This window comes from Spinacia oleracea, chromosome 3, assembly GCF_020520425.1.
Source record: "Spinacia oleracea cultivar Varoflay chromosome 3, BTI_SOV_V1, whole genome shotgun sequence".
Taxonomy (NCBI): domain Eukaryota; kingdom Viridiplantae; phylum Streptophyta; class Magnoliopsida; order Caryophyllales; family Amaranthaceae; genus Spinacia; species Spinacia oleracea.
In genome coordinates, this window is record NC_079489.1 from 19,293,220 (window position 1) to 19,308,925 (window position 15,706).

Below are 15,706 nucleotides of genomic sequence, written 5' to 3' on the forward strand. Positions count from 1 at the left end.
TTAACTTTTCATATAGAATCATACACACAACACGTGCATAAATAGTAATCTGTATTAATGAGCTGAATGGACCGACTTTCGACCCTAAAAGAGGAACTTAGAATTTCCTTTTTTTTTAAAGTATTCACATGTACAAGTACACCTAGAAATCCTGCCAACTTATCGTATCAGTATCAGTATCCGGACACATGGTTGTTTATTCTAGAACGCGCGGGAGTAAAGGTTATGTAAGTACTTGAATTGTACGTTTATGAATTTGTCCAAGAAGATGACATGAAATAATACAAATAACAATCTTCAAGTTGAACCGTTGCATGCTAGATATAAGATATCATGCATGCTCCAATTTACTCAACACGCGTACGCAACACTTAGCTAGTGTTATTCATCAGCATGCAACATGTTACATGTGTAATAATACTACGTACTTCATATGAGACAACATACAAGTAGTAAAGTATATTACAAAGTTTGGCTATATAACATCTAATTAAAATCCATATCTTGAAAAATAATTATTCAAATCCAAATATCAAAATGAGTGAGAATCAAATGAAGAAGGAAATACAACAAGTGAGTGAAGAGGAAGTTGAACAACTTATGCAAAGCCTTCCAAAAGTAACAATCATGAACAACAAACTTGAACTAGTAAACTATCAAGGCTTCTGGCATCCCTCTTTAGCAAACTACCTTAAGAGCACCCTTTTATTCCAACGACATTTCCGTGCTCGAAACACCGATTTAATAATCGCTAGCTTCCCCAAAACCGGCACCACTTGGTTGAAATCTCTACTATTTTCTGTTGTTAACCGTTTTAACTACCCAAATAAGGATCAAACCCCTTTACTTAAACATCACCCTCACGAGCTCGTATATCGGTTAGAGGTTGATGTTTATGGCAACGCCTTTGAATATCCTCAGCCTCAACATCTTGACGACCTTCCTTCGCCGAGGCTTTTGCATACCCACTTACCTTACACCTCTCTTCCTGAGTCTATCATGACTTCCCGGTGTCGGGTTTTGTATATCGGTCGGAATCCGTTGGACACGGTTGTTTCGTTGTATTACTTCTCTGTAAAAATGATGAAAAACATGGAAGGAGAGGATTTTCGACACCCTAGTATGGAGGAGTTCTTTGAAGATTTTTATACGGGGAGGGTCCCACATGGGCCGTTTTTTGAGCACATGGTTGGGTATTGGAACCAAAGTTTAGAGCGGCCTGATAAGGTGTTGTTCTTCAAGTACGAGGATTTGAACGACAATCAAGTATTTTATGTCAAGAAGTTGGCTGAATTTGTAGGTATGCCGTTTTCTACTAAGGAAGAGAGTCAAGGTGTAATAGATGATATAGTAGAGATGTGTAGCATTAATAATATGAAAGAATTAGAGGTTAACAAAAGTGGGGTGATTAATAAGTACTTTGAGAAGGAGAGTTATTTTAGGAAGGGGGAAGTTGGGGATTGGACACATCATTTGTCACCTTCTATGGTTGAGAGGATGAATACTCTTTCTCTTATGCTTGAAAAACTCGAGGGTACTAGTTTATCCTTCAAAATGCTATCCTCACAGTGAGGACTGAGGAGAAGCCGTGATGGTAGGGATGTCAGTGGGGCGGGTTTTATGGGAGACCCGCCTCGCATTCGTCCCAAGTAGGTGGGGATGGGTAGGTTTGGCGGGTGATGGGGCGGGATGGGTACAAAAGTCGTACCGGCCATGGGTGATGGGCGGGCGTGGATTATTTGTTGGACCCGCCCCATCCCTGCCCCCGTGAACTAACCGAGGTGACTTGCGTGGATTAAGATAGATTAATTCAAGCTTAATTAAAGACAAATATGATGTATTATAAGACATTTTTTATGTTTGGATTTGTTTGTGTGCGAGTACCTTTTTGTTTTTTTTCCATTATCTATGTTATATTTAGTTATCAAGTGTTATATATGTTGTTAGGTGTCCGCTAATTAAAAAAACTCGGAGGGTATAGCGCGGAGATGGGGCGGGAATAAGGCGGGGATGGATACCCAGGCAAGTGGTGGGGCGAGGATGGATTTTAGGTTGTACCCGGTGGGACGGGGATGGGGATGGATTTTGTACCCGTCATGGGTGATGGGGCGGGGATGGGGATAATATTTTTTGGTGGGGATGGGTATGGAGGCACCAACATCCGCATCCGCCCCGCCTCATTGACATCCCTACGTGAAGGCCTTCACGTTGCCTGACGTCAACCGGAGAAAACTACTCCCTCTGTCCCAAAATTATAGTCCTGTTTTTCAAATCGGATGTCCCAAATTATAGTCCTGTTTCTAATTTTGGCCATTAAGGTCCCCACTTTTTCATGTACTATATTAATTAAAAATGCATTGAAAACTCCACACATGTATTATATTCCAATTTTCTATGTATTATATTCTCTTTTCCGTGTGCTATATTTTATTTTCCATCCAACTTCATCATCATTTGTACTTTATTCTACTTTTCCATATACTATATTCCATTTTTCGTAAATCTCGTATTTTTTGTCAAACATGATTATAATTATGGAACGAAGGGAGTAATTAAGTTGTCGTCCACATGTACTCCTATTCAAACATTTTGTCAAATAGAGGTACTTTGTAGTTGTTTTAATAAAAAAAACAGAAAACGAATGTATTACACGTAGTTCATAAAAGTGACAAATTAAAAGGCAATGAATGTGAGCAAACGTAAAAATGAAAGACGTAGTTCACAAGTTACGAACCTCGAACTCTTCTTTTAGTTACTACTTACTAGCTTGCAAATTGATCTGCCTTGATAATAATGGGTAGGGTCGAGAAAAGAGCCTGTACAAAACCACATAACTTAACCTGGCCCATTTAAAGAGCAACATGACTTAACCCGACCCATTTGAAGCATACTCTTCCCCAATCTCACCCGGCCATTGCACTACCTAAACGCCTAATTTTGTCCTATTGGTTTGGCTTTATTACACATAAAAACAGAAGCATTAATGTATTTGATTTTGTTGATAATAGTACACGGTATTTACATTTTAACAAGTTCTACACCCTTAACGTCCTTTATCTTAGAGCATAGGCCCGGCCCAAAGAAATTGGAGGTCCTGTGCTAAAATTTAAAAGAGGTCCGTTATATAAAATTAGAGGCATAATTGTTAGTAGGACTGTTATAAAGTGACCCGATCCGAAAAACCGACCGTGACATCTGAACCGAATATATCCGAGAAGTAGAGACTCTTGAAATCGATCTGAACCGATCCGACATTGATCCGAATTTCGATTTGACGCTTGAATCAAAGACCCGAACCCGATCCGATAACCACACGAGGAGACCCGTAACCCAATTAGTATCCGGTTAGTCTTAACCGAACCGAACCGAACCCACATCCGGTCCGATAGCAATCCGAAATCCGATTATACCTAATAACGACTGCAATCCACCCGACCCGATAATGACTGCAATCCACCAGACCCGATAAAACATGATATCCGATTTAACCCGCATAGTTGGTGACCCGATTCGAATGAATCCAAAATCGACTTTAAAATGAATTTTTTATGGAGGGGGTAGAATTCTAAAAAATCAGTATTTGGCAATTAGAATAATAATGTGATCTGAATTTGACAGTGAACTCGAATGTTACTTGATCCGTAAAACATTGGAGAACATGTGTAAAGGATTGATTAAAGTTATATTTAATTTTGGTTGTGTAAATCATTGATTTTGGATGAAAGATGAAGAACAAAGATGAAGAACAAAGAATGAAGAAAAAAGGAGGGAAGAATGGTGAAAAAAAATAGAAGGAAAACAAAAAAAACGAAAAAGTGGGCCCCACTAACGGAAAACTCAACGATATGTCGATAAGTGGTGGTAACTTTGAAGGTTTGTGGTTTTATAAGATGGTAATTTATAAATAAAATTTTATAAAGTGATAAGTTTTAAAAAGTGGATTTTACAAGGTGGTAATTATGAAAATTTTCATTTTATTATTACCCATTCAAATGTGTAAAGAAAAAAAAAAAAATTACCGATGAGAATTTCCCAATACGAAATACAAACATAAGAATCGGCCAATCACCTATCAAGAATAGAAAGCAAACAATGCTACTCTCAAGTCTCAACACACAACATCAGTCAAGCTTACACGCGAGCAACTACTACAAGTTGCTTCCCAACATTACGGCCAGAGAAGATCCCGACCAAAGCTGAAGGAGCACTTTCTAAACCTTGAGCAACATCTTCAACATAAGATATTGTACCCTCCCTGATGTGTGCTAGCATCATATCCAGGTACTTTGGGTACAGATGATGGTAATCGAATACTATGAATCCTTCAATATGGATTCTCTTAGAGATAAGATTGAACAAATTGTGAACACCCTCTTGTTGTTCCAGATTGTACTGTGAGATCATTCCGCAAACTGGGATTCTGCCGTGGGGTCTCATGTTCGATAGAACAGCCTCAAGCATCTTCCCTCCAACATTCTCAAAATATATGTCTATGCCCTCCGGAAAATACCTAATCAAAGGAAGGTATCAGATTTACTGCCATTGTAATTTAGACATTCCTGTTTTGCATAAAATAAAGAATAATCCGGTCTAAGGCACGTTAGCAAAGCATACATGTATTCCGTACTCACCTCCTCAAGGCGGCATCCAAGTCTTCCTCTTCCTTGTAATTGAATGCTTCATCATACCCAAATTTGTTTTTTAACAAATCAACCTGGCATGGAGAAGTTGTAAGAAATAGCGAGAACCAAGTGATAGTTCATAATTTCAAGTTCTAATTACATCAAGTGCAATTTGTTTTGTCGATAAGAATTCTAGATGCTTAGATTAAAAGGCATGAGAGGATGTCATGTACTGGTAAAACAGCAGAGCAGTAAGAAAATCACCTTTTCTTTGCTACCAGCACTTCCAACAACGTAGCAACCACTCAATTTTGCAAGTTGTCCAACCAGTTGCCCAACACCACCAAACGCAGCAGAGACAAAGACACGATCTCCTTTCTTAGCAGCTCCTATCTCGTACAAACCAACATAGGCTGTCATGCCAAGCATACCTACATATGACAGAAGCGAAAAATATCAAACGACTTGATATTCAATTATTATTTAAACAAGACACTGGATTTGTTGATAAGAGATCAGAAAGCTGCAGTTAAAGCTATTCAGAAGATCACTTTATATTGGATTCATGAATTCATTGGCTGGTTTATCTTATTTAGGCACTTCCACTGAAAGAACACAGTATTTGACTAGCATCCAGTAATCCAGCAGAGGTATTAGGAATTCAACAGAAGTAATTAGTCTTCTAAATTCTATTTTTTGTAAGCAGGACACAGCTCCAACACCTAAAACGAATCAGTAGACCTTTTTTCTATCCATCCACTTTCCTCTTATGACTAGTACACTATTTCAACTAGAAACACAGTTTTATAGAGTTCCTGAAAAAAAGTAAAAAAAAGACAACACACAGCAGCTTACCGAGAATCCCAATATAATAGGAAAGAGGCACATCTGTATGCTCAATTTTAAAGCAAAGTTCTGGAGATGTAATAAGGCTATATTCTTCCCATCCAGTAACTCCCCAAACAAGGTCACCTGCCTTGAAGTTTGGATGCCGGGAATCCAGAACTTTGGCTATTCCATACCCTGTCATGGGCTGCAATTATTCAACATCTTAGTTCAGATTTCAACATTCATGTCAAACCAACAGATCTCTATCACTGCTTCCTCTAACTAGTAACTACAAAGTCAAAAGTAAGAATTTTTTCTCAGCACTTGTGTAGTTGTGTAGGACTGCCAGTACATTCACAAGTTGCATGCCCTATTTTGGTTCAAGGAATCATTGGTAGGATATAGCTCATCATATAAAACTGCTTGAAATTCCCATTTAAACAACAACAACAACAACAACAACAAAGCCTTGAAATCCCGTTTCAAAAAGAGAAGAAAAGGGATATCAACATGTTCATGAGCTGCTGAGTTGACATATTTAATCGTCTTTTTATACATACACAGGTACAAAGGCAGTCAGAAGTTTAAGTACAGTACTAATGATCTCATGTAATCCAACAAAGAAACTGGACAACGCCAATGATCATATAAAATTGTGAATGAATTGATGATAGAAGAATGATCATACGGAGTAACAATCACGTTAAAAGGCACTAAATTAATCAGTGTTGGTGTTGCCATAAATCAGAGACAGGCTCTCACATGATCATGATGTTTAATCTAGGGATGCATAATTTCATAACCAATTGTCTCACATTATTCAACAATTTTTCCCTAGGATTCTTTTAACATTACCCATTTTTTTAAAAGATAAGATAAGAGGTAACACAATTTATTTCATAACCATTAGTAGTCATCTTAGCACGTTCAGAATCCTATATTAACACAGGCACAATGAAAATTACTCCCTTCTACAAAACCAAGTCGATTTCGGAAATCATTTCTCATATGCTCCGTTTACATTTTTTGCAGAAACGCCCAAAAGTAATCTCATTTATAGATTAACTTGTTTGTTCAATTAGAGTTTAAAACAGAATTACCCTAAACCACAGAACATAAATCGGCAAAAACTCTAAATACAAGAAAAAATGACTTGATAAACCCAAAACAAATAACAATACTACTAACTAATCAATTAACTAACCAACTTAAATTAAGTAAATTGAAAAGGGTAATAAAGTGATTAAGTAAAGCAAATTATACCGATCCAGGCAGAAAAGATTCAACATAATTTGGGCGATCATGCTTGGTCATACGACTCCTCATATACGGATCACACGATAAGTAGAGATTCTTAAGAAGAATCCCATTGGAATCTTCTGGAGCTTTCAGGATAATTTTGGAAGTTATGAGTTCCATGTCTGATTCTTTTGGAAACCCAACAATGTAGTCTTTGAAGATGACTTGTTTGTTGCTGACTTCTTCACCCGCCATTGTTGTTCTGCTTTGCTATTTCGTTTGAATGTGTAATGGGGATTATGTCTGGGTTGGGGTTTTAAAAGGATAGAGAAAATAAGTGTGAACGGATCGGTATTGCTAACATTTGGTGTTCCTCGTGTTTTACTTTGGTTCTTCCCCATGCTATCTTTTTCCTCCCCTCTTCAATTCTCGATGCTTTGACCACCACTGCACGGTCTGCACCTATCATTCTTCTCTCTCGCCATCAGGCAGTTTCACCACTGGTTTTAGGTATACTCGACCGGGAGCACCTCACAGCACCGTGCTCTCGGTTATACGAAGTACTCCGTACATATCAATAAGAACAAACAAAAATTGACAAAGACGGTCCCTTCTCTATATCCCTTAAAAATCCTAACGGACAATTTCAATTTCAATTTCAATATCACTATCAGTTTCTATTTTTTGATTTTTTGGTTTTATAAATCATATGATTTGGATTGAATTATTAACTAAAAAGTAGTCATAATTAAGGATGATTTTACAATGGCTACATAAATTTTGTAGTCACTGTAAACTTTTAATCTTGACCATTTATTTAGATGTGTCAAATCTACACCATTCATTTATTATTGACTTGACTTGTAAAAACTAATTTCTTTTCTTTTCCTCTTTTCTCTCCATCTACGAGATGAACCTCCATCTATGACTTTTTTTACAAGCATTAATGTGTGCATACGGTTTTTACAATATTTACTCTGTAGCTTGTTAACAAAATTGCATACTCTACTCAGTAGAAGAACACCATAGACTCATCCTTAAAATAAATAAAATAAGAACACAGTAGAAAGATGAACAATAAAAACAACATAAAACTCAAAAAATAATTTCGACAATTGTGCAAGAGTAATTAGGGGTAGTTTTTAGAGTATGAAAACAAATATTTATATCAGGATTGTTTTAATCACAAACATGATGATCATTGATTTGGGGGGAGGCCGTCTACAGCCATATAGTATATGGGATACAGTACCCAATATAGAGGATAATTTAGACAATTCACATTTGCTGACTGGGATATGCACTAAACTCTGGGTGACTGGGACTGGATGATTGGCAGTGTTTGGTGACTAGGAATGATTGTATACGTATATTATACACTTTCGAATACGTATACCCTTTCAAAAAACAACAGAAGGGTCTGAACTCTGAAGAGGAAGAGAGAGAAAACGACTGTCCTCTGTAAAGAGAGAAAAAACTCCAGATTAACTTGCAACTCCACTGCCATTCTCGCCGTTGTTCTGCCACCGGAATCGAGCTCCGAGAACGTCGTCACATTAGCAGTGCTGATTTCTGAGGAGAGAAAACCCTTGAAAAAGAAGATCGCTGGAAATTTTTTAAAGCTCGAAGGTAATTGGAATTGAGTTATTTTTGAGAAATTCTAGGGTTAATTAGGATTCAACATTATAGTAGCTCGTGTGATTTTAGAGAAAATCTTGTTTTTTTTTCCTGCATATAGCTGGTAAATCTGATTTTTTAAGCATAATATTAGGGTTTCGCATATTTTCATTGTTGTTTATCGATTGGAATTTTCTGAATCATTTTTGTTTTTCTTAGTGTAATTTGAAATTTTGAATGTTTTATAGTCTTGATACTGTGATTATGGTGATAGTTGTGATGATTTTTGGTTGATTGGTGATGGAAAATTGCACAAATTGCGTTTTTGGAAGGGTTAGGAGTAACTTGTTTTTAGAGTGGGATTGAAGAGTGGATTGGAGGTATCCTAACCCTTGATTAATTTCATTCATTTTGCATTTTTGGTTTGCAATTGTGCGCAGATTACTAAGGAATCAAGTATCCTCTATCAAATATTTTGAGATATCTGCTGCAATATTTTGAGATATCTCAAGTTGCATATCTTTATCCAATAAAGACCTTGATTGGTGCAACTCAAGAGCTTGAACTTGATTCATTTCCGGGTGGGAGCAGACTATGTACTGTTTCTTTGGTATCCCAGTAGAATATTTGATTATTCGAGTGCTTAAAGAAAAATTGTGTGTGTGTTGCAACTCTCTGGCTAAGAAATGTAGCTGCAACTCTCCAGCTACTACAAAATGTTTTAAATTTCTATTACTATTGGACGTGTGTGTGTTTTAGAGGTGGGGGGGTTGATGATTTAAGGAAGATACTTGAGTTCCAATGTTTTCTTTAATCGGGAATTTGGTTTGGCGCCATAAAGAAGGGGGTGGAGTAAGTTCTCTTATATAACTTTTATTGGTACCAATTCAGCAAATTAGCTTTTGCTTAATTCTACCCTTGCATTCTGATATCCTTCTTGTAGTTGGATACTATCTTGTTAGTATCTTAAATCTGCAATATGAAACTTTTTTGTTCCTCATTTTCTGCGCATTTTGCAGATTTTTTTACCCTGTGTTTAATTGTTGTTAATATGCAGGGACTTCCAACCGCCTCCAATAAGATCTTCGATACCAGAAAATTAGGGTTGATGTTCTTCCCCAATTTATGCCTCGAAAATCCAAATCAGAATTAAGCCCATTTTGAAGTTATTTCATTGATTGTCGGAATCATAATAGAGAATCGGTTGATGGAGCGCGGGAACTTGAGCTGGGTACGAAGGTTTTGGAACAATGGAGTTTTTTTGAGATTGAAGAACACGGTGAAGAACTGAAGAAAAGGAGGGAGATTGGAGAAAGGAAGGGGAAAATCACGTCGTATTGATGTTGTATTCCTTTTGTATTCCTAATGATATACGTATTCTATTTGCCATATCTTGCATAGCCAACTCACTCTTTCTCTTACCTAGTCATATACTATTGCCTAGTAAGAAACTAATTTATTTTTATTTTTTAATAAAATATTATTATTATATGCTATATTGGGTACTGTAGCCCCATATATTATGGGCTAATACTTCCTCATTTGTGGGTGGTCTCTAGTATGATGATTGAGCTTTAATGATGAAACGGTTTTTTTTGACAATTATAAAACTGTTTTTTTTATAGTTAATTTCTTTTTGTTTTACATTTTTTAAAATATTATGGTCAAACAAATAAACGGATAAGATTAAATTTTAGATTTAAACGGTTGAGATGTAATACAGTTATGGTGACTACCATTTTATTGTAGCCATTGAAAAGTCTTCCCCTAATTATTATAAACATGTTAATTTTATAAACTGCCAACAAAAAACTGGAAAACTATTTTTTGTGATTTTTATATTTTGATTTTTTTGTTTGGTAAAAAACAGAAAACTGAAAACAAAAAACGATACCGAACAAGCCCTTTTAAGATGCTCTGATTTCAACACCTTATATGTTTCATGTAAATCATTTCATGGACAGTTTAAGGGTAAATTTTCATTTTAGGACAGTTTACGGGAAGGTTGGGGAGGTGCCCAAGCTTTTACGTTGGGTTCGGCTCTTCAGGCTGAGCTTACGGCTTGTTTATGAGCGACTAAGATGGCTATTCATCGAGAGTTCGCCAAGTTACTTTTATATACGGATTGCTCTATGCTAGTCCATCTGTTGTCCGGGTGTGATATTGCTCCGATTTCTGTTACTTGGTTGGTTGTGGAAGAGCTTCTCCGGCATCGGTTTTAGTTCAATGTTAAACTAACAATTTGGTCACTATTAGTATTATCTTGATCAACAAACAAATGCAAATGCACAAGCGAGAGAAATGCAAATTTTAAACATACAGTCACAATCAACTTTCAAGACTAGAAAGCACCACATCTATTTCCCAACAGACATCCATCACTTTGGTGCACAATACAACATATTCACACTTCCTACGATTTAAGTAGGAGTTTAGTCGCGAGCAACTACTACAAGCTGCTTCCCAATGTTACGGCCAGAATAGATCCCAATCAAGGCTGAAGGAGCGCTCTCTATCCCTTCAGCAATATCTTCAACATATGCAATCTTGCGTTCCCTGATGTGTGGTAGGATCATTTCCAGGTATTTAGGGTACAGATGATAGTAATCAAATACTATAAATCCTTCCATACGAATGCGTTTCGAGACAAGATTGAACAAATTGTGAACACCCTCTGGTTGTTCGAGATTGTACTGTGAGATCATTCCGCAAGTAGGGATTCGGCCATGGAGTCTCATGTTTGATAAAACAGCCTCAAGCATCTTCCCTCCAACGTTCTCAAAATAAATGTCTATGCCCTCCGGAAAATACCTAATCAAAGCAAGATATCAGCATTTATTAGTTGAAATAACAAATGTCTTAGTAAATTAAATCTACCAGATTTATGATAATAATTTAACCCCAAACTTTCTGGCTTTATTGTTGAGCAGAACCAAATATGAATATTGTGAACTGGCCTTATTGGCATTATCTGGTCATTTAGACGCACCGTTTCTATACGAAGTTAATGATCTAAACTAGCCTAATACATGTTTGCAGAGCATACATGTACTCACCTCCTCAAGGCCGCATCCAAGTCTTCCTCTTCCTTGTAATTGAAGGCTTCATCATATCCAAATTTGTTTTTTAACAAATCAACCTGACATGGATGAGTTTATAAGTGGAAGTGGAAATATTCAAAATCAGCAAAAGACTGATAGTGAAAAAGCTGTATCAACATCTGGAGGGAGATTTAGCAACTGAATTCCATATCAAACTAGCATTCATGTACCAAGAACAATCTAGAATTTGAGATAATCATTCACAGGAAATAACAGAGCAACAAAAAGTCACCTTCTCTTTGCTACCAGCACTGCCGACAACATAGCAACCACTCAATTTTGCAAGTTGTCCAACCAGCTGACCGACAGCACCAGACGCCGCAGAGACAAAGACACGGTCTCCTTTCTTAGGAGTTCCAACCTCATAGAAACCACAATAGGCTGTCATGCCAGGCATACCTAGAAATTGATTGAGGCCAGAACCATCAAATAATCTGATTTGAGTTTTTTCATTCTTAAAATAAGGCACTACATAAGCTGAGACGAGATTAGAAAGCAGCAATATTAGATGAAACAAGCAGGAACCACCTTGGCCCATCTTATAGGCAACTTCTCCATATTTCTTATGGCATTCACAAGGTCGCTGTAGTTTCGCATTTATTTACAGTTAACCCCAAGTTAAGTGAACAAATTCAAATCCTTTCATGTAATGACTCCATAAATACCGAATGAACCACCATGTCTACAGAACCACTATGCAAAAGTGTTTAAAATACCAATTGACTCCTCTTCAACTCTAAACTATCACATTGAATGCTGAAACTCTGACAATAATCTATCATCTTGGTGTAATTTTTCATTTTCCTTTCCAATTAGTATCAATTTATTAACCTAGTTTATCTTCTCATTTATATTATTCTAAGATAAATTTAGTTGGCAAAATCCACTCTCAAACCAAAGAGGCTTCAAGTAAACATTGGATGTTAACCTATACAATTGCAAGAGATAACGTTACTTTGAATTCATGAATTCATTACTGGTTTATCTTATATATGTACTCCCACTAGCACTCAGCAGCGGTATCAGATTCCACCAGAAAAATAGAGGAAGCCCTAAGGAATATTAGCGGACATGGATTCAACCTTTTGGCCATTTGACTGCATTCAGAAAAGTCACTAGATAGGAATACGGGGCACATCAGGATTCATGTAACCGATTCTTGTAGATCCCTCCCACAGCATAAGAGTGAGTCAGCCTAGGTCAGATGTGACTTCGGCAAATCATATTTAAACCAAGTGGTCGACTCCCTCCCACAGTAAATGAGAAAGATATAGCCTAGGCTTGGTGTTTGTTCTGGAAGATTACATTCATACAAACGTTTTTCTACTAAGATAATTTTCACAGCTCTAACTATCCGTTTCCCATCATAACGTATATCACATTTACTGATCACAAATTTCGAACCAAGTAGAATTCCATCCACTTAGGATAGGTTCTACAAATGCTAATCCTAGATTACAACAACATATGTTCTCACGGACCTCAACTGTCAGTCTGTCACATTATTTTAGTCTCTGCAACTTTTAGTTCTGATTAAAACTACACACTCATGCCTTTACTCTATACCTGTTATGTTCTTGCAGCCCTGCCTACTTACAGCATTACCATGTAACGTTCTATGTTTCTTCCAAGAAGAACAAAGCTCCAACAAACGAAATGAATTACTGGACCTTATCTATCCCATGACTAGTTCCTTTTTCTATCCCGTTCCCCACTTATGAAAGCTACTGCTGTTCAACCAGAAACACATTCTGAAAAAGCATTTGAAAATAATAAATCTGAGCAAAACACAGCAGCTTACCAAGAATCCCAGTATAGTAGGAAAGAGGAACATCTGTATGCTCGATTTTAAAGAAATTTTGTGGAGACGTAATAAGGCTATATTCTTCCCATCCAGTCATTCCCCATACAAGGTCACCTACCTTGAAGTTTGGATGCCGGGAATCCAATACTTTGGCTACTCCATACCCCATGATTGGCTGCAAATATTCAGCATCTAATTAAGAGTTAAACCTCTCTATCACTACTTTCTCCAACTAAAAAAAAACAAAGTATGAATTTTCTCTCTAAACTTGTGAAGGACTACAAGTAGATTCACAAGTAACATGCCCTTATAGGCTACGCGAACACTATATCAAATTATCAATTACTAGGGCAATTTCAATATTGGGTCAAGGAAGACAAGGATTCAAGTTGTGGCGCAACTTATTGTATAACCTGCTTCAAATTTTCTCATCGAATAAACCACAAATCAATTGCTTCGACATAAGCTGTTATTGGTACATGAATCACTATTAGAAAGTACTAATCTAAGTTTCTACCCAATTTTTTTAACTAATCAAGTTCACACAAATTCTTGTTAAAATATATATTTTACGTCTGAGTAAAAGTTAAGTTAAAATGTGTAAAAGTTACACCGGTACATTGTAAAAATAATCTACTGCATTTTTTTTTTCAGTGATAAAATGTTTCTCTTTAATAAAAATGGTCCCATCAAAATCACTAATAGTGTATAAAATTAATTATTTAATTCTTTAAAATTCATCAAATCAAATTAAAATATAAAAATTAATCAAAACACGTTAAAAGTTATCAAAAACTGGGTAAAATTAACTAGATGAATTTACCTTATACGTGATAGACCTTTTTAATCGAGTTATACTAGCAATCTAAAAAAAATCATGCACTCATAGAATGTTTAATTTGGGGATGTATAACTTAAATACAAATTGTCTCACATTATTCAACAAGTTTTCCATTGAGATTCTTAACAACAGCCATACTTGCTAAAACTAAGGCAACAAAATATACTCCGTATTTCATTACCATTGATTAGTTGTGAACTTGTGATCTTAGCACAGTAGCAGACTAGCAGTCAGAACGCAGAAGGACTATTACTCTATTTTAAGCATTTTAAAACTCACAATACTCCTTCCCTACGAAAGCAAGGTGATTTCGACAGGGCCATTAAAAATCAAGTTGAGTACTAAAATCATTTGCCAATTCATCATATGCTACTCACTCCAAGATACATTTCTAAATAGACCTTACATAATTACTGTCGAAAAAATTTAAAACAAATTGCAGAAACACCCAAAAAACAACAGTGATCTCATTTATAAATTCACTTCTGTTTTCAATCAGAAATTAAAACAATCCACAAAACACACAATCTCTAACAAATAGGGCAACAATTACAAATAAAAGATTAAGTTCTTAACCCCAAAACAAACACCAATAAATTAATGAATTAATTAATCAACCATTATTAAAATAATCACAAAGTGAAACAATAAAATAATTGAAAAGGGTAAGAAAGTGAGTAATTACAATAAATTATACCGATCCAGGTAGGAAAGATTCAACATAAGTGGGGCGGTCATGCTTGGCATACGAGTATACGACTCCTCATGTAGGGATCACAAGACAAGTAGAGATTCTTAAGAAGAATCCCATTAGAATCTTCTGGAACTTTCAGGATTATTTTGGAAGTTTTGAGTTCCATGTCTGATTCTTTTGGAAACCCGACGAGATAGTCTTTGAAGATTACTTGTTTGTTGCTTACTTCTACACCCGCCATTGTTGCTCTGCTCGTTTCTGGATGTGAGATAGAGAAGATAGAGAGATTAATTTTTGTTGGGGTTTGGGTGGGTTTCTCTAATCGAGTATTCCATTTTTTATGGAGTAACTTTTATCTCCACTCTCCGACTATTTAAGAGGTGTTGCACGCACAGTGCACCAGAATAATTTTTATACACTCTATCCCATAATAATATAGGACCGTTTGACCAAAATTACGGTTACTAAAGTAAAGGATAATATTGTTAATAAAAACAATACTCCCTCCGTATTTATTTAAGGGATACACTTGCCTTTTCCGGTCGTATTTATTTAAGAGATACACTTGCCATTTTTAGTAACTTATCAACCCCACCATCTAATTAAATAATACATCTAATTTACCCTATCACCCACTATCCTATTAAACAAATAATTTCATAAACTCACCCCACCTCCCACCCATCAAAATGACATGGTCCCCACTTGTTTAGTTATTAAAATATCTATCCAACCCCACTTGCTTTATTATTTTATTTCATTCAATTTTTCTTCTTAATATCCGTACCCGGCCAAGTGTATCTCTTAAATAAATACGTAGGGAGTAATTATTTGTACTTTCAAAAGAAAGTACATGTTAGTTGGTTTCAAAGTAAAAAACTCTGACTTTTTTAGGACTATTGGAATTACAATTAGTGCATGAGGGTATTATGGGTAAAAGTTAATAGTTTAAAATAGAAA

General features: G+C 36.1%; 2 protein-coding genes, 1 long non-coding RNA gene and 1 pseudogene across 3 annotated transcripts; 2 read left to right on the forward strand and 2 right to left on the reverse strand.

Moving 5' to 3' along the window:
• Positions 1-537: 537 nt before the first annotated feature.
• LOC110788923 (flavonol sulfotransferase-like) lies at positions 538-2,409 on the forward strand. The gene has a single exon (XM_021993553.2). The coding sequence runs from the start codon at positions 538-540 to the stop codon at positions 1,570-1,572; it is 1,035 nt and encodes a 344-aa protein (XP_021849245.2). The 3' UTR covers positions 1,573-2,409.
• Positions 2,410-3,897: 1,488 nt separating this feature from the next.
• LOC110788922 (2-alkenal reductase (NADP(+)-dependent)) lies at positions 3,898-7,299 on the reverse strand. Its single transcript, XM_056839492.1, has 5 exons — positions 6,714-7,299; positions 5,478-5,655; positions 4,887-5,053; positions 4,632-4,714; positions 3,898-4,510 (listed from the first exon to the last, which is right to left on the reverse strand). The coding sequence occupies exons 1-5, from the start codon at positions 6,942-6,944 to the stop codon at positions 4,132-4,134; spliced, it is 1,038 nt and encodes a 345-aa protein (XP_056695470.1). The 5' UTR covers positions 6,945-7,299; the 3' UTR covers positions 3,898-4,131.
• Positions 7,300-8,093: 794 nt separating this feature from the next.
• Positions 8,094-9,802, forward strand: LOC110788917 (uncharacterized). The gene is made up of 2 exons (XR_002533471.2): positions 8,094-8,318; positions 9,364-9,802. It is a non-coding gene; the product is annotated as an uncharacterized lncRNA (long non-coding RNA).
• A 733-nt stretch (positions 9,803-10,535) lies between these two features.
• Positions 10,536-15,108, reverse strand: LOC110788926 (2-alkenal reductase (NADP(+)-dependent)-like; annotated as a pseudogene).
• Positions 15,109-15,706: the final 598 nt, after the last annotated feature.